Source organism: Volvox carteri, assembly GCF_000143455.1.
Source record: "Volvox carteri f. nagariensis unplaced genomic scaffold VOLCAscaffold_17, whole genome shotgun sequence".
Lineage (NCBI taxonomy): Eukaryota > Viridiplantae > Chlorophyta > Chlorophyceae > Chlamydomonadales > Volvocaceae > Volvox > Volvox carteri.
This window is the reverse complement of record NW_003307560.1, coordinates 65,140-93,069: the sequence shown is the minus strand read 5'-3', so window position 1 is coordinate 93,069 and position 27,930 is coordinate 65,140. Positions and strand designations below refer to the sequence as shown.

The following is a 27,930-nucleotide window of genomic DNA, read 5'->3' as shown; positions in this document are numbered from 1 at the left end:
GGAGGCAGTTCGCATATCTGGTTCGGCAGGGCTATCCACTGGCGCGCCTTCTCTACTTGTTCACATTGCAGGCATTGCTCTGCTGGTTACTAATGTGGGGTGGGCATAGCCGAATGACCCGGACCTTATCACGGCTGTACAGTTCGCAGACAATACAAAGGTGGTCCTGGGCGGGGTATAGGATAGATGGCGATGTTTGCACAGGCTCCCTTCCTTCGTCCTGTAGTACATCCATGTCTGCTTGAGAAGCTGACATCGCTGCTGCAGCTTCTACCGACAGCGGGCAGTTCCGCTGGGGCCGGGCTTTACAGCATCACCGCGGCCGCCGCCAGGTCACGATGTCGCAGTGACCACTGGGCAGCGAGTATCAGAGTTGAGGTCCCCGACATGCGTCCGGGGACGGAAGTTGGCGCATGTCAGTGCTTTTACATAGCGGAGCGCCATGGCCACGTGGCCATCGTGGTCAATTACTATCTCAAAAGTTCGTTATGGCTGAAACACGTCTACTCATGTGCATGCCTGTAAGTTGCTAGTTGGGAGGCTCACTGCCACGTCGCTTCCCCAACCTTTTCTCACGCGACGACGCGAGATGCTATTTTCATTCTCTTCGTGCGAAGATTGCGGGGTAGACCTGTGTGGAAGCTTAAGGATATCAGTTCGTTGTTAGACGCGTGTAAGTCGTCTGTAAAAGTCATCGCAGCCCCATGCAGCGACTGCGGCTTTGATAATGACGTTCAACATTAGTAAGGAGGCACGCTCACATGCACCAAGCTCTGCGAACATCGGCCCGATGTCACCCTCACATATCAAGAGGAAGCCAGCTCTCGGAAAGGGATCCGATGTAGTCCAGCATTCAGCGCGAGCCCATTACACACTGTTGCAGCGCCCCTACCCCATGTTTCGATAACGACGCCAACAGCAACAAAAATCGGATCCACGTGCCTAACTTGCACAGGCGGATGCCGCACGTCCGTCGTATCTACAGCGCCGTATCAGCAACTATCATGCAGCTGCAAATGAGCTCTGAGCGCGCATCACTCCAGCGCACGCGGGCAACATCCTCCCGGCTCAACATCCCCCTCATCGTGGAACTGCATCAGTAGCCGACCGGGCGGCCCCGCTTTGGGGGGTGTCGCATGCCTCAGACCTGTGGCCTTAAGCATCATTTGGGCGCGCAAATCCGGCTGCTTTTGCCCTTCTGCATCATACAGGCGGCGCTAACGTGACGTCCGCCAAAATGCCCCGGTCGCCGAAGTGCCGTCGCATTGCATCCAGTAATGTCATGGCTGTGGGTTTGTCTGTTAACGGGTCGCACACCAAATACAGCTCCATGTCGCGGTCGCGTGCCGCCACAAGCACCGACGCCGAGCTCGCGAACCAGGCCATCTTGTTGGGCCGACCAGGAGCGGCTGGCGAGTGGAGTAGGCTGTGGAGTTGCGTGTAGGAGGCGGCCAGGCGAGCCGCGCCGGCTGGCGACCGGTGCAGCGGGCAGGGTGGCGAGATGATGGCCTGCTGCAGCTGCTGGAAGCGGACAACGTAGCTCCACAACGGAGTGTGGCCGAACTTGCCGCCTGGGGAAGGAGCAGGGGGAACGAAGGCGACATGCAGCACGACGGTGGAGGAAGGATGCTGGGACCAGCTCCAACTAAGGCCAGTTTTCGTCTGCCGTAAGTTAGAATAGGAGCTGTTCCCGCAATATGGAGCTAATGTGCCGAACGGTGGCGTGACCATGCGTTTTGCGCACTGCTGAGGTCTACAAGAAATGCGCTGCCTAGACGCGCAAACGCACCCAGAGGCCGCGGGAGGTTCTCCACGGACAACACGTTGAGCTGCTGCTGTTGCTGCCGCCTGGCGACCCCGCTGCTGCTGGTGCTGCCGTTGCTGTTGCCCGCATGTTGCAACGGACAAAGAGAGCGCATGCGGGGCATCAGGCCTCTAGCCGACGCCTGATCCTCAAACCACAGTCGGGCCGCCGACAGCTGGTGGAAGGCCTCCGCGCTCCCGGACAGTAGCACCAGGTAAAGACCTTAAATATTGGAAGGTAAACAGGGTAACAGTGGTTGAAACACAGACACCCAAACACGACATATCTACAATGGCCCGGCCCTGAGCTCCACACGGAGGCGGGCTTCGATGGACAAGGAGATGAATGCAATAACCTCGTCGGCCTGCCCTCTTGCCAGGCTACTGACTCACCCGATGACGCGTCTAAGTAGTGGATGTAGGCATGCAGGAAGGCGTCCGAGTTGTAGTGCGGCACGCAGACAGGCGAGAAAGCCTCGCCATGGCCATGTCTGTGGCATTATGGGGGAACCATATAGCTGCGGCGTTCACTTGCTCGCCTCCAAACTTAAGGTGCGTTTTGGGGAGCTGTTGATTGGCGAAGGACACATGCAGGGGTTATGCAAGAAGGTGGCTTTCATGCCACGCCGCCGTAAAAGATGCCACATGAATGAGTGTTGTGCTTTGATGCTGCGCCCTGACCCTCGGGATCGCATGCTCGTCGTAGTCACAGACACAGTGTGTCGCCATAAAGCTGAGTAACTAAAGCCCTCATTCTTTAGCCAGCCGGTCTCTTTCGCTTTGCCCTTTGGACTTTTGAAACATGCCACTACAAGCAAAACCGTAATCTGGACAGAATGTCCATGTCACATGCTTCACCTGTATGCGTTATTGCACATAACGAAGTTCGCCAGCAAGAGGAGGTCATCTGGATGCAGTGCAGGCTGCTGCTTGGCGCGCGACATGGCAACAATATATGTATCCGCCATGAGCAGACCGTACACCGCCCCTGATGCCTGCCGTACACGACAATAGTTACAGCGGAGCAGCGTAACCCTGTGTTTGGCAATCACACTTGCCACGTGATACATGGCTTGCGTGCAAGGATGATTAAGAGTGACGGCATGGCCTCCTTCCCATTGCCCATGGTTCGACTTCCAGGATAACTTCAAAACTGCCTTCCTCCAGACTGAGCGTTTTAATTTCCCTTCTCTAATTTCCCTTCTCTAGAAAAAAAACCCTTTCAGAACCGCCTGCCCGCTCGACTTGCGTGCCAGTCTCCCGACTCACCCGTACTGCGTCCGACAGCAGTTCTGTGATGGCGGTGCGATCCGCAGCTGGCACAGGGAGGGGCTTGTACGCTCCTAGCAGGTAAGACGCGTCCGCACTTAGCATGCCCACAAGCGCTGACAGCACCCCGCCAACCCCGTCGAGCAAGGAGCGTACATCATAAGATGGGTTCCGCTGGATGATGCGTTCAAGCCCTGCAGCGAACAAAAACAAATAAAAAAACATATCCTCAAACTGTGCGCTTCAGGGTTCGGTGTCAGCTTGTACGTCCGCCGTGACGAGAACCGCTGATAGCAAACCATATAGGCCACGCAGTAAGGACGCCGCGGGGCAGCATGAAAGGGCAGTAAGACCGCGAAGACCAGACGCCGCTCTGTGCATCGCGTCCATTCCTAGGTAGCTGAGCGGGAGACGACTATAATCGGCTAACGCCACCCAGAATGGGGACTCGCGCCCGTCCCTTCATGGCTTGCACGTTAAATGCATCACAAAAGGTCCGGTGTAACTTCTGGGCCAGTGGAAGTCTGAGGTCATGCATCAGAACGTGTCATCTTTTCACGCACCTGTCGTTACGATAAGCACCAGCTGGCCATACAGCAACTCTAGCTGCTTCTTCAGGGCGGTTGCTGGTTCACCCACGCTGGAAGCGACAACGAAGTAGAGCGGGCCGTGCAGCATGAAAACGATGAGGGTCGAGCCTGACCGGATGTGCTGCACGGTATCGCCCTGACTTTGCACGACGGATACAAGCGCCGAGATGAGGGCTGTCATGCCTACGAGAGACTTATCCTCGCCGCAATAGCTGTAAATTGGCTTGCCAGCGGAGCTTAAAATAAAGAAATGCTTGGGATACGTATGCCACAGAGTTCCCTCGTCATCGGCATCCGATGTGGAGGCCTCCGCGGAATCGGTCGGTGCACCGGTTCGTGAAGGGAGCACATCCGTAGGCGGATCAGTGCTGCTCCCGCCTGCTGCGTGCTTGAGAGCTAGGTTTGCAACTGCAGCTTCTATCGCCTCCACACTTTCTCCATTGGCATGTGCGTCAGCCAACCGTGTAGGGGCTGGTGCGTCCGCAACTGTAAACTCCGCTGCCGTCAGCGCGTCGGAAGGGGTTTCTGCAGACCCATGCTCATCCTCCTCAGCCGCAGCTCGTCCTACGCTTGCAGCGCCATCTTCATCGTCCTCTTCGTCATAGGCATCCACAGGCCGTGCCTCATCTTCGGTAGTGACGGGTTCCGTGTCCCCTACGATGAGCTGTGCCGCCGGTGCGGACGATACAGAGGAAGCAAAGAACGCTGCACTTAAAACGGGTTCATCTGGATCCATCCTGAGTGTGCGATACCGGAACAGGAGCTAATGATCACCTCCTCGTCCTAGAAACAGACAAAGCAAAGAAACCTGGCCTACTATACCTTCCTAACATGACGTGAACATGCATGATGACCCTTGACCTGTCTCTTCTGGAGTAAGCCTTTGAGCGCCGGTTGGCAGTACCGATACGGCATGATTTGAAGTGAAAGCTAAACTTCGCCACTCCCAGTCACTTACGTTTCTAATTTTATGCTTACAGTATTATTCTGTACTTGCTCAGGGGCATGGGTTGCGCAACTCCGGTCTCAACATGAGCGGCTCCGTTTGGAACAATATCAAGGAGGACCTCCAGGCTTCCTCCAAGCAACGGCTTTCCGGCTTGGAGGGATTGGAGGTACGTCCACGGAGCTTCTTCTGGCAGAATAACAAGCTTGTGACGCCGATTGACTTTTGGTCTGTCCCTGTTCTAGGCGTTGCTCAAACGGACTTCTCTTGGAAAGACAGAGCTTACAGAGCTGATCGACCTTTCGCCAAGCTTGCTATCTGACGCCAATTCGAAGGTGAGAGCAGCTGTCCGGTCTACCAGATGTCTGTTAGGCTGCCCAGCGCATCTGGGACGCATTTACAGCTGAAATGCATGCTTTCAGGTTGCTTTACAAACGCTCGAGGCCTTGGAGACTGCTGTTTCTCGTGCAGACGCTCCTATTAGTTCCTACGCAAGCTCATTGGTGCCATCGGTGGTGAGGCGGTGTTACTGCACAGCGCAGCTAGGGCGCTCCTATGAGGCTTGGATCCCAATGTCTCGTTTTGTTTCACTACCTTTGCGTCACCATTGCGTGAGGTGGTGAGGATGCCTGTCAAGAGGCGACTAGACTGTGTTTTTGACCGCTCGTGGCTGCCGGGCTGAATGGATTTACGGCAGGAGCGCCTTATGTGTGACGAAGTACCTCAACCAGGGGAAATTTTAACGGCTCACGGATGGCGTGCCTACTGCCTGTACTACAGGCTGAACGCCTGGGCGACAGCAGGCAGCCTGTACGAGAGCAAGCTCTGCATCTTCTGACCTCTCTGTTCAAGGCCCTTAAGCCAGAACTTGTGCTTGAGAAGCTAGCGCACCTTTGGCAACACAAAAGCTGGAAGGTTAAGCAGGGCCTCCTTGAGGTCATTGCAGAGGTGTGTACACATCTGAATCAGACCCTCAGCGAATATGGCACTCTAGTGCATGGTGGACTGGGCACCTCTGATGCTTTGATTTGATCCCATGCCCGTAACCTTAACGTATCAACGGAGTACCTTCTGCCACAGGTTGTGAGCACAGCCGGGGCCTCGTTCTTGGGCGGCAGAGACCAGAACAACGCCGTCTTGAAGCAAATTGTGCGCATGATGGAGGAGCCTGACATGTGAGGCGGGGTTTGTTGATCGATATCATGGACGGCCGGCATTTTCTGACCCACCTCATGGCCATCATTTGCTCATGGGCGGGGGCGGCGTTACGCTTGATGGGGAGCTGCCACTCCCCGTTGCATACCTTGGTCAAACGGGATTAGCAGACAGGGAATTTATCACCCAAGTCGATCCAACCGGCAAAAGCGATGTCCACCCTACGACGCGTGTTACTTTGCTAATTCCGGCTAAGACAGCACAGCGCGAGGAGTTTGCTTGTGTCCCTTTTGCCTTATAGGATTGTTCGGGAAGCGGCACTCGGCTGTCTTGGTGAAATTCACCGTCAGGCACCAGCTGCTGTAATCAGCACCGTCCAGGCGTCCAACTTACGTCCTGCACAGCAGAAAGAGGTGTTCGCGAGGCTTGGGATAGCTGGCACAGTTTCCGACGCCACCGGAACGGAAGTTGGCAGCAAGCACGTTCAAGGAGCCACAGGCACGTACGTCAGCGATGCTGGTGCATCTAGTAGTAGCAGTGGAGGGTGTTATCTGACGCCCGACTTGACAGCACCAGTTGTCTTGGACGCCAATCGCGGCCCTGTCGGCGGTGCAGCATCATCCTGGGCAGCCGAGACTCGCCGACCGGGTACTGCAGCCGCTGGACCTTCGCAGGCAACAACCACGGCGGCAGCTAAGCGCGGTGGTTTCAAAGACGGGGGCGGCGTTACGCTTGATGGGGAACTGCCACTTGCTACCCCAATTCCCATCATGTCGGAGCGTGAATTGCGCATGGAACTGGAGGCTGCCACTGCGACACTCGCACAGGCTCCGAACGCCGATTGGCAGGCGCGCATGTCAGCCATGCAGCGGGTGGAGGGGCTTGTGCTTGGTGGCGCTGTCGATTGGGAATGCTTCCACGAGGCCATGAAGGGTCTTGCGCAGGCGCTTTCCCAGCAATTTAAGGAGCGTCGGTCAACCATCGCTCGGCAGACGTGCCACCTTATCGGCGTCCTAGCTCAAGCCTTGGGCCCACGCTTCGAGCCTTATGCGCTGACCCTACTGCCGACGTTGTTTGGCGTGCTCGTGATTACGGTGGCCGTCATGGCTGAGTCGGCAGACGTGGGCGTACGCGGTATTCTGCAGCACTGCCAGACTGGACGACTGCTTCAGGCCATCTCCGACGGCGTTTGCCGTGAGAAGAACCCAAAGACGAGGCAGTTTTGCGCATGTTATCTCACCCAGGTTGGTACAGACGGCGATGCCATTTATAGGTATTGCGTCGTAGTGGCCATGCGCGCGTGCAGCATGCCGAGTGTTTTTTACTGCCAGTTGGACTTGCAGCTTTGGCCTCTTTATTGAATATCCAAAGATATTATATTGGCCTTGTCCGTAACATCAACAACCTCAGATTTTGGGGGATTGGGACGTTGGCGTGTGGAGCCGGCAAGCCGAGCTGGTGGAGGCGGCCATACGTGCCGCAGCGCAGGATTCTCTAGCCGACACGCGGCAGTCAGCCCGGACTGCGATGGCGCTCTACAGTGGCGCGCAGCCTGACCGTGCGCAGGCTTTCCTCAGGCGCCTTGACAACTCGCTGCAGGAGAAATTGGCCGTGGGCTTGGCGGGCGCGAAGCCAGGTGCGATTTGCATGCTGCATTGCCATGCTCAAGCTAATGCAAAGCATGAACGTAGTGTTCGCAAGTTGCCTCAAGTATGCAGTTGACTGATATCCTGTCATTTTGTCTCCTGCAGTTAAAGCAGCGACTGGAACGTCATCGCGTCAGTCCCTAACCGCCGCCATTGCGGCCACAAAGCGACTGGCTCGTCGAGGTACCACGGCGGCTGATACAGCAGGTGCGAATGAAATCGGCTGCAAAGCTGCCTTTGTTTTGGTTAGTTATGTTTGCATGGATAGGCGAAGGCCAAGGGAGGATGTTAGGTCACCGCACAAAAAGATATTAGCTCTGCAAATCGTATTCCTCTGCGTTCACATGTAGGGTCGGGCATCCTGGTCATGGTCCCAGGGGGAGCTAAGGCAGAGCAAGCACCAGAGCCAGCTCAAAAAGTGCCGGAGCAATCCGCAAACAGTGATTCGGATGTCCGGCCGCGCCCGGCAATGCGTGTGAGTAACACCCTTGTCGGGCCCAATCCGTCTACGGGAGTACCGAGTACATCTTGCGACGCCATGTCCGCGGCGACAGAGTCGGCGACTCGCTCCTTATCTGGAACTTTAGGCCGCAATAGCCGGAAGTCTTTAGGGCTTCCACCAGGGCGAATCCCCGGAGGCTCAGCGGATCTTACGGCCCTTCTGGGGGAGAGCTCTAGCACGGGTAAGCTGGGCCTTGTCCGTAGACGCGATGTTTGTTGTGCTGGACTGCCAGCATACGGCCTTTTATGTGCTTTGGTTCACCTGTTCATGAGTCAGCCTTTAAAAAGGGTAAAAGGTGTTCCGGTGCAGAAGACATTTTTCGTCTTCCCAGGGATACGTGCGTTGGATTGTCGTTAGGCTTTGTAATTGCTAGGGCCATTTACATGCGGTTAAGCTACAAGGGTCGGTTGAGCTGACTTTTTCCTTCCTGTCCATTAACTACCCTTGCAGATCTTACCGCGCAAGCACGTATTGCCGCGCTGCGCCGGCCACGGATGTCAGCGGTGCCGTATGATCTGGCACAACGCATCCAGCTTCCCACAGGACCCCCAGTTACGCCCGCTCTGCGCCCTGGCGCGGAAATGCCGGGCGCAGTCCATTACTCGGTTGCGCAGACGCCTGAGCAGGCACCGAGCCGGGGCCCCGTCGTGCCAGGTCAGCTGACTGAAGACGAGCAGTTGGAGGGCCCACGTAGCTGTTAGCATGGTCGTCTTTGGGAACAATATTGTGGCTGTTTTCTCTGCCGACTGAGTATGGCAGGCTATGTACGCATGGGACAGGCAGGATTTCCCAACTTTTAACTCTTGCATGGCTATTCGCGACATGCAGGATTTTCGTGAGTGGCGATGATAAACGAGTGGCTTTTTGGTTAGTCCTAAGTATACGAGTGTCAAGTGTGCCCGTGGTGGTTTGACCCAGTTGGCCGGTGTGGTTCACAACGTGCATGACTCTCATGCCTCAACTGAGGATTGGGCATGGTGTGTAACTGCCTGAAGTCCATTCCAGACCACTTTCCAAAGTCTCACGCGGCATCTGACTCGTGAAGAGTAGCATCTAATGGCAGTCTCAGGGCAGGGGTTCATTTCCTGATTTGTATCACGCGCTGCCCTTCCCCATGCTGCAGCCGCATCAGCGTTACCGTCGCATGCACGCGTATCCGCGTCATCGCAGCAGGACCGGGGCGCCATTAGCGTGGACTCCGGAAGTGTTGCAGCTGCCGGTGGTGATGGTTTGGTGCCACTTACGCGCGTGGTATCGACCATCATGGGGGGCCTTCGGAGTTGGAGTGACAAGGTAGGGGGTACTGTTGTGCAGCTAAAGTTTGCGAATGAGGGATCAAAGTGCTATTTACATGCTATAGGTTATAAGGCCTAATGTTAGGGACGCCCGTTCAATGAAGTAGTATTAAGGGAGCTTTTGTCGATGCGATGTGGAACAGGTCTACCGAACCGCGATTCTACGACTTACAGGCTTCCACATTCCCAAAGTTACCAGAAGACAGCCAACCCAAGGACAGCCTCCACAGAATCGAATAAACCCCAATCAGCCACAGCTATGGCAGTGTAGACGAATGCTCGCCCGGTAAACAAGCTTGTGCGAGCCTCAGTGCAATCAACCACGGGAAATGTCATATGTACTTCTATTGGGATATCGAGGTTTTCCCCTAGTGCTTTACCATTTTGCAAGCACGGTATTTTATTTTCGTGCGGAATGATAACTTCACGAGCCGTGCGTTGCAACATTCTGCCAGGTGGATGCCCTTTCGGCGTTGGCGCTTCATGCGCGGGCTAGCGCCCCTGGCGTGACATTGGCGCCTGGCGGTGGAGTGAATGCATCGCACGCGGCGTTGCAACAAGTGGGGTCTTTTGCGGATCCCGAAAAAGTATCACAGGCACTTGTGCGTGTTCGTGAGGTCCTTCTGGAGGCGCTTGAAGATCCGCATCACAAGGTAGGAAAGTTTACGACACGGCCATGTAACGGTTTGGTAAGTCTGCGGGGCCCTGTGTTTGCCTTGATCTCATCTATTGTACGCGTTGTACAAGCGGGCGCCTTCGCAAGTGTGAGCTGTGACTGGGATACGCTTTACTGAACCGCCATCTGGACCAACTCTCAGCCTGAAACCTGCGAACAATAGGTCTTCGCGGCGGCGTTGTCGTTGCTGCGCGAGGTAGTGCTGCATTACGGACGTGTGATGGAGGGCCAGCTTGACCGGCTGCTGACACTGCTGTTGAGCAAGGCCGCGGAGAACAAGGAGCAAGCGCGAGCCTTGTGTTCCGACGTTCTCGACGGTTAGTTTGGGGCGGCCGGTTCTGTGCTTTTTGTTGCATTCTTAAGCGCGAACTGAAAACGTCGAGCTACTGTTCGAAGTACGGCAAACAGTGGGAATGACAGGTGCTAACTTGCTGACCGGTTTACTACGCAGGGTGCGGCCAGGCTTATCGCGCTGACATCCTGGTGCCGGCGCTGAGCAAGTGCCTGGATGTTGTGAAGCTGCCACGTGGGAGGCAAATGGCGCTTGAGTTTTTCAAGGCGCATCTCGATCAGTGGGGCGCAATCAACCCCACACAACTGAAGTGAGGCCAGGGGGTTAGTGGCCTGGTTGATCTAAGGATATGTTTCGCGAATACTAAGTGGCAGATAGGGCTCATCTGCGGGCATCCAGATGCTGGCTTATATGTCCGGGTAGCTGTATTTGTACCGACACTAAGAGGTGCCTAATCTGCGATAATCGCGTTCCCCTCATTCGAGTCCTCAAGGCTTTGGACAACACCTCAGTTGACACTGGAATTGCTATTCCTGCAGGCACTGGCTTGTACGGTTGGCACCACTATTAGACGACCGCACCCCCGAGCTGCGCAAGCGCGCCGCCGATGTGCTTGATGCCTTGCTGGGGACGGCGTGGGCCCGCGAGCCCATTAACCATGTAGCGTATCAACACAACAGCCCCGATGTGGTAAGGACGTGTCTGCAGGTCTCGCCGTCCGCTTCCTGTACTGCTAGCTCTCAATTTTAGGTACCAGGGACTGCGGGCGCCTGGTTTTCAATCCATCTTTCCATACAGGTTGCACAATCAGTACTGTGGATACCTTGTTTTATTTGCGACGGCATCTGTAATCAACTACGCACCAGCTTATGTGTCAAATTAAAGCTTGCATTTCCACTTGTCAGGGCCGTGCACTTGTCAGGGCGTGTAGAGCTGGCCATGCGTATCATTTTACCTTCCTTTGGTGCGTACACGCATATACTTACCTCACGAACCCGGTATGGATGCGTTGTGAGAAGCTCTTCATCTTTAGCCTGCAATGGCTGTCACATTGGTTCAATTAAATTTAAATTTATACGCTTACCGACCGGCACAACATAAATGTGAAGGGGGCATGCCAGCTGAAGTGCCTCACTCCTTTTGGTGTCCTCCAGGGCCCACTTCGCAAGTACCTGGCGGCCCTGCACGCTGGTGGACTATCACCTCAGCCAAAAAGCGGCAGAGGGAGCGACAGTGGCGCCTCCACTTTGCACTTTCAGCACGGTGGCATTTCCGGATTATCTGTTACTGGAGGTCCGCCTGTGACAACCAGTGATCCCCGACGTCAACTGCCTTCCGCTACGATGGCTGCTCCGCAATCGGGCCCTCAGCCACAGCTGGTCCCGAGCATGGTCAATCTTCACCCACGTGCTCAGATGCTTCCGCCCGAGGATTCGAGGCCGGAACCAGTCGGTACTGTTGGCAGCCGCCAGGCTTGGGCGAGCAGCCCTTCGCAAATCCCAGCCCCAGGTTCGGCTGCCACAGGTGCGGGCTGTGCCACATGCGCTATTTCTTTGCGCGGTTCATACTTATCGCTTTGGTCACTCCTTATTGACCAGTCTTTGCCCGTTTCATCATCTCTTGTCGTGTCATGCGTGGCAACGCAGGGTTCTGGAATAGTGCTGCGCCTAGCCCACAGCAAGCCAACGTAACCCAACGCATCCAGGTCCAGCCTAGCCCACCGGGAGCGCGCACTCCCGGGACGCCGGGGCAAATGGCACTTGGAATGAGCCTTTCTGCGAACTACGCGGGCTCCTGCAGCACCACCAGTGCCCAGTATGTTCACCCGAACAGCCCGTCTCCAGGCCCCCGGCGGCCTCTCCAAGTACCTGCTGAGCCAAACGCTCAGCTGGTGTTCCTTGCGCGACTGGTGGACGCCGCCCGTGCTGCTGTCGGTTCCGGCCAAGGTGCTTCCGGAGCGGCCGTCCTAGGGATTAGTAAGGACCAGCAGGCTGCAGCCATGGAGGACCTCGCCGACGCGATTCAGCAGTGCAACAGGGACGCCTGGGTGCGCACTTTTCCACTGGTGGGTTGCGTAGGTCGGGTAAAAGCCTTTAGGTGTGTCGGATGATTTAGGAAGGCAACTTCAGAGGAGCTGGCATGCAGGAACACGATTTCGAAGTTATTGTTTGAATAATCCAGGACGCTCCTCTTATCGCACGGATGGTTTTTCAGCCAACGTCCCGCCTCTCCTTATTCCGCAGCTGATGGTGGAGGTCAGCTCGTGGATTCAGCAACCTGCTTGCGGTGTCCGCACATGGGCATTTTGGCTACTTAAGGAGTTACTGTTGCGCCAGTCTCACCTTTTCACAGATAACAACCTGGAGAGCCAGCTCAACCTCTTGCTGCAGGGTTGTGGAGATCCCCATCGTGATGTGAGTTGGCATCATAAAGTGTTTTGGTTTGGATGCATGGTCATTGTCGCACCATGCCATTGTGCCTTGGCTAACGCTTGCCTACGCTTACCCAGGTTGTGATGACAGCTAGCCAGGCGCTTCAGATCTTATTGTCAATCTGCAATGAGCACCACGCTATGACACTGCTGCAGCACCTTGTGCAACGTGAACGGGATTCGCACCTGCGCTCGCGTGACAAAGGAGCGCGCTTGGTTGCAGTTCTGGATGGCACGCGACAATTGATAACCAGGTATGCTTTGCTGTGGTAGGTAAATTTCCGACCCGCATATGGAAGTCATGTTGGTTTCCCCATCCAAACGGTTGCAGTTATGGACCTTGCGTCCTGCTACACGGAAACGCTGTGACACGCCTAGGTTTAACGTGCATGTCCGCTGCAGGCTTGACCGTACTGAGCTGCAACGCCTCGCTTTCCAGCCGCATCCTGAGACCCGCACTTCGCTGCTAGAGGCCCTGGTAGCAAATCTGTCGGATCCGGAAACATGTGTGCGGAGAAGTGCAGTACTTACCACGTCGGGGCTCTGGTACCGATTGGGCCACAGGTTAGTAATGCACCTGCAGCCTATTAAATAAGCCCCTAATTTCACATTTACCCTCGCCTTGGATCCTTGCGCAGGGTGCGCGACGTCATTCAGGTGCTGGCCGCATCATCATTTAACCTGCTCTGCATTTATTACCTGAAGCTTCACGGGGTTGCGGTCGATGCCGGACAGCAGGACGTTTCCCAGCATCCATTGATACAGGGGCCTAGCGGCGCAAGGGAATAGTGCAATGTCCGGGAAGGCCGCGCGGGATGAGCAGGTTGCGTTTTGCCTATGACGCTTAAGATCGGGGCAGTAATGGTGGTGTGCACCGGGGCAGTAATGGTGGTGTGCTACTCGATCGTGTAATAGCACCTTAGTCTCTTGGTCCTGGCAGTCTAACACAGATTTGCGTCCCTTGTTCATGGGCGGCTGTACTTCTGGGGCAATATTTGTATGCCTTCATGTGAGGTGTTATGCAGGCGCAGTTGCTTACGAGTCGTGGTGATTACATGGACCACATATGCAATCGTTGCGTGAAAAATAATCCACTATCGGACATCCCAGAAGACGTCTATCTCATGGCCAACGGTCTCACACCACGTCGTTTTGTAACTGTAACGCAAGACAGCACAGAGGCACAAGCGTCTCATCTGTTCCATGCAGGTATAGATCTTCACTGACGTAATAGTGTACATGTCTGTCCGCGAATGAATCATTTAGCGGCGGCTTGCACCGGATTGGAAGAAGCTCAGGGCGGTGCTGCCTAGGGACAGCTCCTTTAAATCCGAGTCAAGGTCAGCTGCTCCCTGGAAGGAAAAACCACTATTGAAGCTGAAGTTGCTACTGCTGTTGCTATTGTCGTCTCCACCGGAAAGCAACTTGACCCCTGCCAATGACATTGCCGGGGTCCCGGGCTGTGTTGGCTTTGTTGCCTTTTCAGGGCCCTCCAATATTGCAAATTTGGGTGGAGCAGTCCCGCCCCATCGCTTCGTAGGTTTGGCAGGGCTGACGGTCACACCCGAAGCTGAAATTATACTGCTTGTGTCGTTGTTGCCTGCCCTGGGCTGTGGTGCCGCTGCTGTCGAGGATGCACGGTTGGCGGCGTTGCTGCCGCCCAGGCCTAGGAACCTGCTGGTAAAGCTAGGGCGTGTGGCTAGCGGCCCCCCGCTGTTAAGGTGCGCTAGGGGATCCATTAAGTTGGTAGAACTGCTGCCCGCGAAGATGTCGTTTTTGCTGATCCCGGTCGCAGACGGTGGTAATCCGGAACCATAAGGTGATTGCGGCACGCGTGGTTGACCAAATCCTGACTGCCCGGGCTTTGCACCCGTCGCGGCAGCGTGACGCAGGATGAGCCTCTGCATTGTATGCGTGGACATTCATAAGCTAGGCAGCGGGGTACGGCACGGAAGGCAACGATCCAGACATGAAATCGCATGCTAAGCACCTGGCGTATAGCAGTTTGCAATCCCGTTAACCTGCGTCCTCTCTTACCAACCTGCAACTTCTCCGGCTGGGCCAAGACAAACTGGCTGATGCTTGAAAATGAGGGCCCTCCGGTAGCGTTTACAGACGTGCTTGCAGTGCTCCGGCCACTGAGGGGCGCTTCTTCCATGGCCTGCGCAACAAGAGCAGCAAGGTCGAGCACCGGGACTGGACCCGCCACCAACCGCCGGGGGGACGCTGGCCCCTGCGACGGCGCTGCCGAAAGATCGCATGGCGTGCCGTTGTAAGACATTTCGGCGGGAGTCTCAGTTGCTACGTCGACGACGAGCTTCACACGTGTAGTCTGCGCGTCAGTCCCTGCGTCGACCTTATTAGTCGAGATAACCCCATCTTCGCCTAATTTGGGCACCGGAAGCGGGCTGCAGCCGCGCGACGTGGTGGTGGCTGTCCCAGGCCGTGTAACCAGCGATTGTGTAAGCGCTGTCATCTGCGCTAGCGCGTCATCTTCCGTAATCGTGTCGTCGTACAGGCAGCCAACAATGCTCCGTATGCGTAAATTGACATCTGGCGTGCTGGGTGTTGCCTGTGAAATGGGAATGTCAAACAGCATATTTTCTCAAATGGAGTCTATGTGTAATTACTTAGTCCGAACCCCATCTACGCACTACCGATTGTGTGGCTTGTAAGCACGTACAGTGACAGCCTTCGCGCCCTTCCACGCCACTTAAGCCAGAACTTGACGCTTTCCAAAAAGCGGGAGTTTGCGATCCAAATACATGTTCCTTCGGCTTGCGGTATAGAAACAAACCCCGACTCCCTCCGGCGCCCAGGATAAACCATACCAGCGCGAGCGGAGCGTCCCAGAGATCCTCAACTTCTATTCCACCGCTGTCAGAGGTTGGTGAGCCGGGAGCAGCAAGAAGGCTGTCGTCGGCCTTGCTGTGCCCTCCAGGCAAAATGACTGAGAGTAGCGCCTTGGTGCGCCGCTTTAAACTCTCCATCTTCTTTTCGTGCTGAGCGGCTTGCTGACGCAATGCCAGTTTAAGATTGGTGAGCTACGACAGGAAAAGCAGAATATCTCATGGAGTCAACAGAAAACCCGAATGCCAGGATTTGCACAAGCATGACAGCGCTATGCCAAACACTCCGTCGTCGGCATCGTCTCTTCCCTCTCACCTGCCATGCATCTGCCTTAGCTGCCTTTGCCATACGCGCCTCATTGCTCAGCTGCAGATTTGCAATTTGCAAATCTCTGTTCTCGCGCTCCACGCGATCTTTGTCGTTAAGCAACTCCACGCGCTGGAGCGCAAGGCGGTGCACCTGTGCACATACCGACCGGCATGGAACACGTACCCAGGGGTTATGAGGTGGGAAGGGAGACCTCGCGGCCTGTCTATGAACTGGATCGCGCTGGATCGCCAAACCCTTCGCACACTGCCAACATAGGATAACCCACCTAAGTGCTAAAGGCTTGGTTACGCCATTGCTGCCCTACCTTGGCCGCTAATGCCCGATTTTGTGTAGCAAAATTAGCAGCTTCTGATTCAGCCTTTTCGGCCCGCTGTGTAGCCTCAAGGAGCGTGTGCTGAACCTGCGAAAACAATTGAGGCAAATAATGATAAGTATACAGGGAAGCAAGTAACGCGTCTATAATAGATTGGCAAAGGGCAAGACAGCGAATATGGGACAGCTTCCAATTTACATAATTGCGATACAGAACGCGCCAGAGGTTCGGCCGGACGACCATGCCTGCTCAAGTTCTTGTGACAGCGCTTGAAGACGCCGTGTCTCGCCATCCCGATGACGCCGGCCAAAACCAAACATTTATGTCAAGCGCGTCAGCCTACAACAGACTGACCTCACTCACGTCTGTTCATGCAAAAGGGTGACATGCAGTCGGATGGACAAGGTAAGCTATCGTAGTCTCGAAACTAGCAAGGAATCCTGTCAAGGATGCCCCAATTTTTGTTGTACCAAAAAGATCCAAAAAATTCGTACAGTGTGCAAATTTACTCAGTGAAAGGGAAGGCCAGGAAGATACAACACACGGATATTGCATGTCAAGTGTTGATGCAAAGAATGGGAAATTTTCACGGTATCCTTCAAGGGTTCAAAGAACGTTTGGCTCCTGAGCTTGTTGCTCAGTTCTCCAGTTATGGAGGGGATCTCATTCATTCACTTCAACCCTATTTTTCTCCCATGGCAAACCGCGCCGTTTTGCACGTTAGCTCAGCACGCTCCTGGGTTAACCAGCAGCTCCTGGGGTGCGACCCCGCGACAGTTGTCCTACTGACGGTGGCACTGTGCTTCTTCGTTATTCAGACCGTAACCATCGGGCGAAGGTTAATGCGGCCTTTCTTGGAGCGGGGCATTTTGCCAGCTGCCTTCGACGTCCTCCGCTGTCTGCCACCTTTGGCATCGATCATCGCGCGGGAAAAGACAAAGCTACGCAACCAGATATTGTCAGCGCGTGCTGCCCACAGCAGCGACCGGCTGACTAAGCTTCCGCAAACCGGGTCGACGGCGAGGGAGGTCCTGGGACGGCTGCAGCAGCGTTCCGAGTCAGACGTGAAGGTACGAACGGCAGTTTCGCATGCAATACGCCACTATGCCTGCGTAAGGACTAAATGTATGCCCGCGGCCTGACATAGTGCAATACGCAGTAAAGGCTATGAGGCTTTCAAGGTGACCAGCTTTAGGAAGGTAGTAAGATTAGCATGCAAGGGGTCCTGCTGTCAGTTGGATGGATGGATGTTACAAGCTAGCATAGGCAGTATGATTGATGGATGTTACAAGCTAGCATAGGCAGTACCGCATAGGCAGTATCGCTTTACCACTCTTGGGCGTACCAAACGAACTTACTGTCATCGCTGCCTATCTAACCGGCTGCCTGGCCATACAATTGCTGACTACAGTTAGTTGCGATTGTTTCCGTTAGTTGCGATTGGCGCACATACCAATGGGGGGCCTTCCTTCTACTACGACACATGGTGCTACGCCACTCCCCAAGCCCTTCCAGCGAATCCCTGTTGTCGTACACGGGCTGAAACAATTGCTTACAGCGTACATGCCACTATGAGCTCCCATATTACCTCCACGCATGCATTGCGTTGGACTGAAACACCGCTAGGGCGCTGACACGCGTGCGCTGTGATTCCCTTCCACCGGTCCCAGCTCCGGGGCGACAGCGAATCGGCCCTCAGCGGAGCCGTGTACATGCCGGCAGAAGGCGAGCACCGCACCCTGTTGGATGACGCTTACAGGTTGTTCAGTCTCGCCAACCCTCTGCACGCCGACGCCTTTCCAAGCGTCCGCCAAATGGAAGCTGAGGTGGTGGCAATCACGGCCGACCTGTTGGGGGGCGGGCCGAACGGATCTAACCCCAAGGTAGAGATCGGGGGCCATACATGACAGGTCTGCGGGGTGCCAGCACCTCATGGACGCAAATACCAGCGACGGACGAGCTATCTGCGCAGGCTACCACATGTTGGGAGCGGGGCGACTGCAGGGGCCAGGGGGGAGCGGGCGGCAGGCGCTGCAAAAGCCGGAGGTAGCCTTGATGGGGTTATCAAAGGAAGGGCCAGCGGCAGGGGAGGAGCTATGGAGAAGGTAAGGTGTTGACATTCAGCAGCCCCACCGGCACCTGCTTGGCCGTGCGCAGGTGTGCGGCGCCATGACCTCTGGCGGCACGGAGAGCATTCTATCCGCCGTGAAGGCCAGCCGGGATTACATGGCGGAGCAGAAGGGGATCAGGGATCCAGAAATGATCATTGGCGTTTCGGCACATGCAGCGTACTGGAAGGTGGGTCAGCGGACCAAGCGCAACCCCTAAAGCGGCAACTGTGCCAAGACGTATGCGTGAACCGCAATGTGCGACACATGATACGACAGTGCGCCGGAGGGAAGTGGAAACTGGTAGCGATGCTTTGTGGCATTACGGTGCTGGGAATTAAATTGTGACGACCGATACGGGAATACATGAGTTCCTTTGAAGTCGAGCTCTGGTGGACACCCGGTTTTGGAAAGTACGGAGAGGGCCACAGGTCAGAGGTTACGTGATATTCTGCCGCGCGTAAGTTCGTGTAATATCATACATTGTAAAAGTCTGCCTCACGGAAAAATTCGCGTCAGCAAACTCATCGACCCCGGAGGATAGCCTTTCTTCGCGATGTCGCTCAGTGGGCCATCATGGTGTTCCCGGTCTGTCATGTCTCCGAGCTCGAGGCCGTGGCGCACGTACCCTTGTGCAACGAGCGTGTGTGGCTGCCTTGGGTATGTGGCGCAGGCCGCAGAGTACTTCAAAATCAAGCTGCACGTGGTGCCGGTGCGCCATGACTTTCGCCTTTCCGCTGCCACCGTCCGCCGCTACATGAACCGCAACACTGCCATCCTAGTGGCCTCCGCGCCGGGCTTTCCACATGGCCTGGTGGACGATGTTAAGGTGAGTGTTTCACCGTTCCCAGAGGTCTCCGCGGTCGTGGGCCCTTTATATGCGCTGGAAGCACGTGTAGGGGTAATGTCGCAAGCCAAGCCAGGTCTGTGCAGAACCTGGCCCCAAGGTTTACTCTTCATGACATATTTCCTCGAGGACTGATTATCTGAATGACAGGGGTCCTGTTACGAGTCCGTGTAACTTGTGTTAACCACACTCGACGCCATTGCACGACTTTTTTCGACAGTCGCCCTAAGCAAGCAAAGTCGGCTGTTGGTGTCGGCGACGCATCCACCTTCAGGGGATTGCCAAGCTCGCCGCGCGTGCGGGCATCTGCTGCCATGTGGACGCTTGCCTGGGCGGCTACTGCTTGCCCTTCGTCCGACGTCTGGGAGGCCGAGTGCCTCCATTTGACTTCAGTGTGCCGGGCGTAACCTCCATGTCGGTGAGAGCGGTAGTGTGTGTGTGGGGGTTGTGCTAAGCAAAGCTCACTAGGTTGAGATTGAAGCGCGCTAACATGCTGGCCCACATGAACTTGTCCCGTCTTAACCTTCTCTGCCTCGTCACTGCTTCCCCCTCCCTCAGGCTTGGCTCGGCTTTCCATGTCGCCTTTTGTTTCGGTGTCGCCATCGTCGTAATGTGTTTATAAGCGTTGAAGTCCTCACCTCCTCGCCCATGCTCTCGCTACCTCTCCTTACCGCGCAGGTGGACACACACAAATTTGGGCAGGCACACAAGGGCACCAGCGTCGTGCTCTACTGCAGCCCCGAGCTGCGTGCGCACCAGTACACACGCATTACCGACTGGACCGGCGGCCTATACATCTCCCCAGGCCTGGCCGGCAGCCGCCCAGGTGCGCTCATCGCCACCGCTTGGGCATCGCTGGTGCACCTGGGCGAAGAGGGCCTTATGGAGGCCACCCGCCGCATCATGGCTGCACGCGATACTCTCATTGCCGGCATCGGCTCGCAAGTTCCCCAGCTGGAAGTCATTGGTGAGCCGGAGATGGGTGTAGTGGCGTTCCGCAGTCGCGTCATCAATATTTACGTGCTGAACGATTGGCTGGCAGCACGCGGCTGGCACCTAAATGCGCTACAGGCGCCGCCGGCGCTGCATTTCTGCTTCACGGCCATGAACGCTGCGGCGGCGCCAGCGCTGGTGTCGGCGCTGAAGCAGGGCGTGAACGAGCAGCTAGCGAATCCGCGGGCTGCAGCGGACGCAGCACGGCACGGGTCGGCACCTTTGTACGGCATGGCGAACGTGACGCCGGATCGAGGAATGGTGGCGGATTTCTTGGTGGCTTACCAGGACGTCATGCTGATGCCGTGATAGGTTGGGTCAGATAAAGATAAGCCCCATGAAGTGGAGCTGTTTGGTGGAGTTCACACCTTTCCTACAGCCATATATTCTACGCATAAGGAGTACATGCCCTGCGAATTTACTTATACATCGTAAACTGCTTCTGATACACCTACAAACTCAGAATGGCCTTTTTTGACGGATTCGTTCTGAAAGGTTGCGGGGAAATGCAGTGGCGCCGGGCGACGGTTGGGCTACAAATGTATGCAAGGAGATGCAGTCGTCGACAGCCTAATTTTGTGGTACAGCGTGCGATGCAGCTGTACTGAGTATGGGTTGTTTGGCAGAGATGAGCCACGCAAGCGACTGGGGGCGAACATGTGCAGATCGTCAATGGGGGTTTCTGTGTGGGGGTTCCAGACGTGCGATATGGGGGCGAATAATGCCGAGAGATGTTCTTGTACATCCTTCCGCAACCGGCACATACAGTATTGGCAGGGCGCGATAGACGGTGGCCATCAGCACTGTCCGACGCCCTTAGAGAACCAATTCTTGGTCCGATTAAGATGGCCAGCAAGGCCCTCTACCGTGATGCAGCGGCCGTCAGCCCTTTAGCAGTTCGTCCTCTGCCCACGTCCAAGAGTGGAAGGGCTAACTACTTACGGACCACACTCATGTTAAGTATTTCTTCCTTACACCCTCGTCGCCTCCTGGATCTTTCCCACTTGAACAGCTCAGCATCCATGACTTACAGCACCGCCACTATAGATAACCGCATGCTGACTTGAGAGTGCATCCGGGTCGCCGCCCCTGTGTATGTATGGTATGCTGGCAGCCCCAGGTGGTCCCCACACTCACCGACCGCACGCACTGCACAGTCGCAGTGCCATGTTGAACTGCATCCAAACCCACTCCCAGCCTAGTTAATGGGCCTAGTAAAGGCACACCGGTGGTTACGGGAAAACATTTGCATGTCACGTCTCCCTCCCCACCGCTACTAGACCCCATCCCCCGATCCATCCGGTGGGCACCTGGTCGCCACGTTACTGCTGGTCCTTAAGTGGCGGTGGAGCAAGTATCTGCAGGACAGGGTTTCCAACAGAGAAGTTGTGGCCATTGCCCGTGGACTGGCGTGTGCGATTGTTGGGTCCACTCAGGGCTACTAGCCCGGCAGGTAGCCCCATACCGTGGCCCGGTATGGTCATGCCCTGTACAGTCATGGTTCATGACTATCCAACGCTTTGCAACCTTACATTTTTCCACAGCCCTTCGGAGTGCGGGAGTCCCCAGTGCCCGCCAGCTGAGACCAGCCCTGTCCAACTTACCCGCTGCACCAGGTATGGTGAGGCGGCTCCCAGCGCGAATCCCAAGCAGTTACCGATCACCGGCAGCTTATCATCAGTGCGGCTGACCACGGGGCCCAACCCAAAATTGATGAACAGACTTGCCCACAGCGGCGAGAAGATCAGCAGCCACACCCATCGCCGCTGCACAAAACCTGCACATGCCATGTCACCGATTGAGCCTCAACGCTCTCGTGACTTCTGTGACCCGCATCCTAACGCGGCTGAAGCTTGTTCCACAAAGGAGACGTGGCAGGGGGCCACGTTGTCGTGCATCTAGCCGTCCAGCCATCAGCCACTGCCCGTCAGACCGCCGGCAGGTCTAAGAAACACCTCCAAGCGGCACTGTTAGGGTCCGACGCCAGGGCCTGTGTCTGCACCCGCTGCACCATAACCCCAGAACACCTCTCCTCTGCATGCGCCTCAATAGCCCACTCACCCACCTTGCGGTTCTAGTTTGGACACGAAGCCGGCCACCAGTCCGCCTCCGATGCTGGTAACCAGCGTGAAATAGTATTGCTCCTCCGGCAGCCCGGGGACAACTGCGCAGCCGCCCGGCCGGGCCAGGCAGCCCATGAGAACCTGCGTGCTGGCCAGGATGGCAGTTTGCTCGCCCTGAGGGGGTAGCAGCAGCATCGGCCAGCAGTCAGCAGAAGTGAGTGAGCAGGCGGGGGTTGGTCGAGGCTGGGTGCCGCGGACGAAAGGAGCGGGGAGGAGGGGCAGAAGAGAAAAGGGCGTGCGCCAGGCGGCTGCCCGGCAACATGGTTACCATTGGTCCCGATGAGATGCGTGAGCAATAGAGGTGTCGTGAATTTCCTTGAAGCAAACGCTGCAGGTGTAACTCTAGGGTTACAAGACCGCTGGGAGGAAAGAACCATTAACAGCGCTCTGCAGGCACGCCCTTTTTTACCTGCTCTCGGACGTAAAACAAATTACCGAAGCGGCCCTTGAACTCAAACCACCAAGGTCGCCTGAGGAGCACCACTGCCTCGTCGCCGATGTACGGCAGGTTGATGAGCGAGGGTGCCGTTGCGTCGTACTCCACGATGACACTGCCATGCAAAGTGAACGGCGGGCGGCGCACCGGTGCGGGTAACTTGCCGGCAGCCCTCGTACCACGTCTTAATGAACCCGGTCCGCGCAACTATGTAACAGCTCCAACGGCAATGATGTGGATCGGCACCTGCGCTGGCGGACCAGCGATCCGCCCTGCCGACCCTCACTCTCACCTGCGCTTGTCCAGTGGACCCCAAGCCGCCCGTATCTCCGTCTCGTCCGGCCGGGTGCCAGGGCCATAGCTGGTTACCACCCGGACATTCCAGCCAGTGCGTCTGGAGCGTAGCAGAAGCTTTTGGGGCCAGGGCAAAGGTAGTAGAGGTACCTTTCAGCGTGCGTTCGAAGAAAGGGAGAGCCGAGCGCGACGTAATGCCCAGGTCAGAGAGAGGAGCAGATTGGCAGCGGGAAGAGGGCGAGCTCAGCCAGCGCCGGAACTGTGGATGAGTGGCACACACTGCTGTTGAGAGGACCGGGCACTGCGGACAGTGTACATGAGCTCTACGGAGCACTGTCCGCGAACAAGAGGCACCTGCGCTGGGCCATGCACACAACTGTTGCTTGGCTCCTAAACATACTGCAGGAAGCAGGGACACCTATCGCGGCAGCGAATTTGCTGTACTCCCTTGTCGTATCGTAGCACAGCACAGGGCGGGCGGGAGGTAATGTACGAAATGTTCGGCACTAACCGTGAGAATTCCGCCAGCTCCGAGTCCAGGCGGTCCCGCTTCTCGGACCCCAAGAGTCGTCCGGCATCATACTGTTGGGAGGGGCGGGGCGCAATGTTATGCGACAGGTTGGGACGGGAGAGGTACTGTGGCACCGCAAGGTACTGGGGTGATCCGTGAGCGACTTCGGGGGCCGGTCATAGATATTTAGGTACTGTTTTCAAATGAATGCGGCGATGGGATATTTAATTGGAGATGGTTTAATGTGTGGGTACTTCCCACCTGCCTAAGGACACAGCACTGACGTCCCAACGCCCAACGGCTTTGTGCCCCAATACAAGTAGCGTATAGCGTGGATTGTGCGGCTCCTTATTGCCTATCTGAGTGAGTTCACATGACATAGATATAAAACCGTACAAAGCTTTCGCATCTGCCTTTCCGTGGTCCTAACTAACCCTAGCGTACTGAGTGCTGTCATCCTTACCACATAGGTACTCCGGGTAAGCGTGGGGTCCGCCCACGCCACAAGAGGCATTGCAGCTCCACCAGCCATCATGCAGAGGCTACTCAGCGCCGCAGCGACCGTGCAGCGCAGTCCCGTCATCAGCGTGTCAGCACGTTGCCGGTCCTGACAACCGTGTGCCGTTACAACAACGCGATTATATTTCTTCCGCAACATTCCTGGACATCTTGAACGAACCTCCACATGTTTACGCAGGGATAGCTGTGCACGCATGGTTGGGTTGAGTTTTCGTTGAATTTCAGTAAGTGGTTGACACCACATCATTAAAATCGATTAGCGGGAAAATTTTAAGCACAACCGAGGGAACATCCCTTGTGAATGGTGGGCGTAGGCCGCGATCTACGGCCAACGGAACTGTTGGGACGAGTTACGACTGAACCAACTTAACCTAATGGGCACGATCCTGCAAGTTATTGATGCAACAGCAATATTTTTGTGATTAAGGAAAGTCTCGATACAGCGTTGCCAGGAAGAGCTGTACTTGTTTCTCCGGCCAGCAGGAGCAAGGAGGCCTGCTCTTACCCTGGGTCGCATGTTACAAATTTGCCGTGTATTTGCAAGGAACGGATTCCGGCAGAGCTTTTCGCCTCTGAATTTGCCTAACTCGGCGGCGCTCCTTGGCTTCAGTGCAGCAACGTGCTGGGCCCCCGTGCCTTCAGTGAAGCTAACAGCTGATCAAGCTAAAACTAGGGATCATATCAAAAGCGTGATCATCGTTCCGGCGGCTACAGGTAAGGGACATGCTTGGCATTCCTGTAGCTCGCCCCGAGCATCAGTGTGGAATCATCTCCTTGAAGGAACTGAAAACTCTATTAACAGATTATGATTTGGGTCGACTGCAGTTTCCCCAGTCCCAATGGCGTCCGCAACAGCTGTGCTCGACAAGCGAATTGGCTTCTTGGGCAGCGGACAAATGGCCGAAGCCCTTGCACGGGGTCTCATCAAGCGTGGCCTTGTAACAGCTGAGCGCATTGCGTGCAATGATCCGAATCCCGTGCGCAAGGAGCTATTCAAGAGCTTCGGCGCCACGCCGTACGATTCCAACATGGACGTAAGCCTATGATCGCGCGGGATCACAAGACAGTCTTTTGCTCATGTGCCTGTCGAAGACTGTCAATATGCAATCTGGCTAGCAGGGACGGCAACTTGCCATTCAGTCCGAGCCTCACTTGCCGAAAACTTGGGCTTCATCAGCTCTCCTCCCAGCATTCCCAGCTGCAAAGAAGGACTGTTGGCCCCCTTTCCGCATCCCTGCGCAATGCATTAGGATGTCCTTGTGGGGACGGCCAAGAATGCAAAAGCGATTACGTGTAGTCCTTAGACACTGCCGCACACGCTGCCACCACACGGACTGGGTACCCCTTCAACACCTACACACGCTCCCATCGAACCCGCCAGTGTGTGACCGCAACGCCAACCTCTGACCAACTTCCCCGCGCTGCTGCTGCAGGTTGCTCGCAATGCCGACGTGCTGTTTGTGGCTGTGAAGCCGCAACACGTGGCGCAGGTACTGTCGGAGGTACGGCCCGTCCTAACGGAAGCCCATACAGTCGTCTCCATCGCGGCGGGCATCACGGTGGAGAAGTGAGTGAGGAGCGGTGACTTGGGGTTGTGGGCGTACGGGACTTTAGCAGCTGCGCAGGGTCCACAAGCATGTGGGCTTGTGGGGTAGTATAGGTGCAGAAAGTAGCTTTTGCGGGTTCCAGTTCTGGAACGATATTGCGCGCGACATAGCAGCCGCCCTCAGTGCCCTCAGAACCTTCTGCATGGTCCGTGAAGGTACCAGTCGCGACTTTGACCTCAACAACGGGAAGGTATCTCAGTTAAGGTCCTCGTACTTGCTGGTACACCTGCTTCCTCACTGCGATATGTCCTCAGGCTTGTGGAGGCGGCCGGCCCGGATGCACATGTTGTCCGTGTGATGCCCAACACGCCCTGCCTGGTGGGAGAGACAGCCGCGGCCATGTGCCTAGGTGGCAAGGTGAGAACCGTCACGTTTCAATGACAGGGCCGCTGCCCAGCGCAGCTCCCAAGTGAGCAGCGCGGCCGGGGCTGGTGCTACTGAAGTAGATGCCCCTTTGCTGTGAGATGCACTCGCGTGGATGCGACCCTGTGCGCGTCCAGGGTCGGGGTCGTGAAAGCACACATGCAGGACATGGTCCCCGTGAAGCTGCCTGCCAGAGCGTCAGGTGTGGTTCATGTTGCCTAATGCTTTACCTGATGCCTTCTCCTCCCGCGCCGTGGGTTGCGCCAGGCATCGGCTGAGGACGAGGCTCTGGTCCGCACAATCTTCGAGGCGGTGGGCAAGATCTATACGGTGGATGAGAAGCTTCTTGCCGCGGTGACGGGCCTGAGTGGCAGCGGCCCCGCCTATGTGTTCATGATGGTGGAGGCCCTAGCAGATGGTGGCGTGCGTGCGGGTGAGATCTTGCAGTGCAGGCTGCAAGGGGCGGAGTGGATGTAGATGGTGCACCAGGATTCCTGGGCTTCTCATACCGCGGCCCGCAGCATCCCTGGTCTGTCGTGGCATGTGCATGCGCGTCTTGGGGCTCCTGACGTTCTGTGGCCCTTCGGCGTCCCTTTGTAGGCCTGCCGCGGGATATTGCGCAGGCACTGGCCGCTCAGACAGTGCTGGGCAGCGCAAAGATGGTCCTTGAGACGGGCACGCACCCGGGAGCGCTCAAGGACATGGTGACTTCGCCGGCCGGCACGACAATTGCAGGTGGGTGAGGTTGATTGGAGAGCAGATGCGGGACGCGAGCGGCAGTGCTGCCGCAGGAGGCTTATCGGCGGCCGGTGCCTAGAGCGTTGGAAATTTCGAGGTTTCGCACACTCGGCAGCTTCGTTAGGTTACATTGGGGCAGCGTTGGACCTGTAAGATGATGTACAATCGAGTGTGGCAATCTTCTCGTGGGCAATAGGCCTTTGCGTCCCTGACATGGTTGGGTCTTCCATCTTCCGTCCTCTGCACTCGGTTTCCAGCGCTCTGTCCTCTTCAGATGAGCTGGGCGTCTTTGTCTCACCACCCGCTTCGCGGTGTTTGGGTCTGCCGTGTTTTTTCTTAACCTCCCAATAACTCGCACACAATTTCTTGGCTGGTGCCGGCAGGTGTGCACGAGCTTGAGAAGGCGGGTGTGCGTGCGGCATTCATGAGCGCTGTAGTTGCGGCAACAGAACGAGCCAACCAACTGTCCAAGATGTGATGATGCTGTGGCGGACGGGAAACCGCGGACGACGCGAGCGCCAACCAGTGGATTTGTGCGCTGCTGAGAGCTACCGTCATATTATCGGGCAAACAGAACCACTGTTTGAACGAACTGCGTTGCATATGCACGTTGCACGGAGCAGTAGCGATTCGTTTTATGGTTTGGACTAATGTTGAGGTAGCTCCTGGTAGCTTCCCTCAATGCGTAACGCCAAACGTAGTTGCTCATTATCGTCTATCATAAATTTGCTGATTGAGCTCCGCACCTCGTTGCATGTGTGCCATTGGAAACTTGGACTGAATGGGCGGGCTGACGTTTAAGATGCGTGATGTGTCTGCGGCTTAATGCTTCTTCCCGGATTCAAGCTGTCAACCGGAAGGTCTTCTCGCCCGAGAGGGTGGGGTGTAGTTTTCGGATCTCGGATGCTTCTGTGCGTACAAAGGAAATGGGGTTTCCGGGACTAAACCTGCATAACTGCGGGATGGTGTACTTGGTAGTGGCGCTAAAGCGTTACTGGTGTATGGAAAGGCATGTAGTATTAGAGCTCGCATGATGCTCGTCATTCATAGTTTGTAACACACCACGTGCCGCACAGCCTTCCTGACATATGAACGGCGACTGATGTCAACATGACCGGCCGCATGTGATGGGAAAAAAATTGTACAGCCTAAGCTTAAATGAGCACAGCACTGTTGCACCCAAGATCGATCCCAGCAGATCCTTGATAACTTGGTAACTGCTGGGAAGGCGGTCAACCTACGGCTTTTACGTTACAGTTTGAACGGCCTGCGCTGTCATCACTGTACAAGTCC

The 27,930-nt window shown here is 56.0% G+C and overlaps 7 protein-coding genes across 7 annotated transcripts; 4 read left to right on the top strand and 3 right to left on the bottom strand.

The window, feature by feature from the left end:
- Positions 1-52: 52 nt before the first annotated feature.
- Positions 53-4,475, bottom strand: VOLCADRAFT_120834 (uncharacterized protein; the record flags this gene model as incomplete). Its single annotated transcript, XM_002949982.1, has 7 exons — positions 3,636-4,475; positions 3,073-3,266; positions 2,662-2,798; positions 2,197-2,294; positions 1,790-2,026; positions 1,318-1,571; positions 53-166 (listed from the first exon to the last, which is right to left on the bottom strand). Exons 1-7 carry the CDS (start codon positions 4,396-4,398, stop codon positions 53-55), a joined length of 1,797 nt encoding a protein of 598 aa, XP_002950028.1. The 5' UTR covers positions 4,399-4,475.
- Positions 4,476-4,648: 173 nt separating this feature from the next.
- Positions 4,649-8,909, top strand: Clasp (CLIP-associating protein). The gene is made up of 10 exons (XM_002950098.1): positions 4,649-4,777; positions 4,854-4,943; positions 5,031-5,123; positions 5,389-5,556; positions 5,689-5,783; positions 6,065-7,007; positions 7,174-7,399; positions 7,515-7,616; positions 7,760-8,092; positions 8,362-8,909. The coding sequence occupies exons 1-10, from the start codon at positions 4,694-4,696 to the stop codon at positions 8,610-8,612; spliced, it is 2,385 nt and encodes a 794-aa protein (XP_002950144.1). The 5' UTR covers positions 4,649-4,693; the 3' UTR covers positions 8,613-8,909.
- A 3,030-nt stretch (positions 8,910-11,939) lies between these two features.
- VOLCADRAFT_120831 (uncharacterized protein) lies at positions 11,940-13,775 on the top strand (the record flags this gene model as incomplete). Its single annotated transcript, XM_002950097.1, has 5 exons — positions 11,940-12,239; positions 12,418-12,588; positions 12,684-12,859; positions 13,008-13,169; positions 13,244-13,775. The coding sequence occupies 5 exons, from the start codon at positions 11,940-11,942 to the stop codon at positions 13,392-13,394; spliced, it is 960 nt and encodes a 319-aa protein (XP_002950143.1). The 3' UTR covers positions 13,395-13,775.
- Positions 13,776-13,867: 92 nt separating this feature from the next.
- On the bottom strand, positions 13,868-16,486 carry VOLCADRAFT_117446 (uncharacterized protein; the record flags this gene model as incomplete). The annotated part of the gene is made up of 6 exons (XM_002949981.1): positions 13,868-14,506; positions 14,647-15,177; positions 15,437-15,649; positions 15,771-15,914; positions 16,090-16,241; positions 16,462-16,486. The coding sequence occupies 6 exons, from the start codon at positions 16,484-16,486 to the stop codon at positions 13,868-13,870; spliced, it is 1,704 nt and encodes a 567-aa protein (XP_002950027.1).
- A 1,309-nt stretch (positions 16,487-17,795) lies between these two features.
- On the top strand, positions 17,796-20,355 carry VOLCADRAFT_60125 (uncharacterized protein; the record flags this gene model as incomplete). Its single annotated transcript, XM_002950096.1, has 5 exons — positions 17,796-17,981; positions 18,256-18,396; positions 18,880-19,035; positions 19,328-19,471; positions 19,732-20,355. Coding segments are annotated over 5 exons (1,251 nt in total), but the record flags the coding sequence as incomplete, so codon positions are not given.
- A 1,013-nt stretch (positions 20,356-21,368) lies between these two features.
- VOLCADRAFT_90449 (uncharacterized protein) lies at positions 21,369-23,993 on the bottom strand (the record flags this gene model as incomplete). Its single annotated transcript, XM_002949980.1, has 7 exons — positions 21,369-21,404; positions 21,651-21,823; positions 22,112-22,283; positions 22,579-22,720; positions 22,898-22,999; positions 23,411-23,481; positions 23,874-23,993. The coding sequence occupies 7 exons, from the start codon at positions 23,991-23,993 to the stop codon at positions 21,369-21,371; spliced, it is 816 nt and encodes a 271-aa protein (XP_002950026.1).
- Positions 23,994-24,337: 344 nt separating this feature from the next.
- VOLCADRAFT_80899 (uncharacterized protein) lies at positions 24,338-27,708 on the top strand. The gene is made up of 7 exons (XM_002950095.1): positions 24,338-24,643; positions 24,755-24,963; positions 25,363-25,496; positions 25,791-25,893; positions 26,167-26,332; positions 26,500-26,634; positions 27,021-27,708. Exons 1-7 carry the CDS (start codon positions 24,445-24,447, stop codon positions 27,113-27,115), a joined length of 1,041 nt encoding a protein of 346 aa, XP_002950141.1. The 5' UTR covers positions 24,338-24,444; the 3' UTR covers positions 27,116-27,708.
- The last annotated feature ends 222 nt before the right edge of the window (positions 27,709-27,930 follow it).

Coding starts and splice junctions, on each gene's coding strand:
- Clasp (XM_002950098.1), top strand. CDS start 4,694: ATGAGCGGCTCCGTTTGGAACAATATCAAGGAGGACCTCCAGGCTTCC. Junction 5,557..5,688: donor TCCTTGAGGTCATTGCAGAG/GTGTGTACACAT, acceptor CTTCTGCCACAG/GTTGTGAGCACAGCCGGGGC. Junction 5,784..6,064: donor ATGATGGAGGAGCCTGACAT/GTGAGGCGGGGT, acceptor TTTGCCTTATAG/GATTGTTCGGGAAGCGGCAC.
- VOLCADRAFT_80899 (XM_002950095.1), top strand. CDS start 24,445: ATGTTACAAATTTGCCGTGTATTTGCAAGGAACGGATTCCGGCAGAGC. Junction 25,894..26,166: donor CCATGTGCCTAGGTGGCAAG/GTGAGAACCGTC, acceptor GGGTTGCGCCAG/GCATCGGCTGAGGACGAGGC. Junction 26,635..27,020: donor GGCCGGCACGACAATTGCAG/GTGGGTGAGGTT, acceptor TGGTGCCGGCAG/GTGTGCACGAGCTTGAGAAG.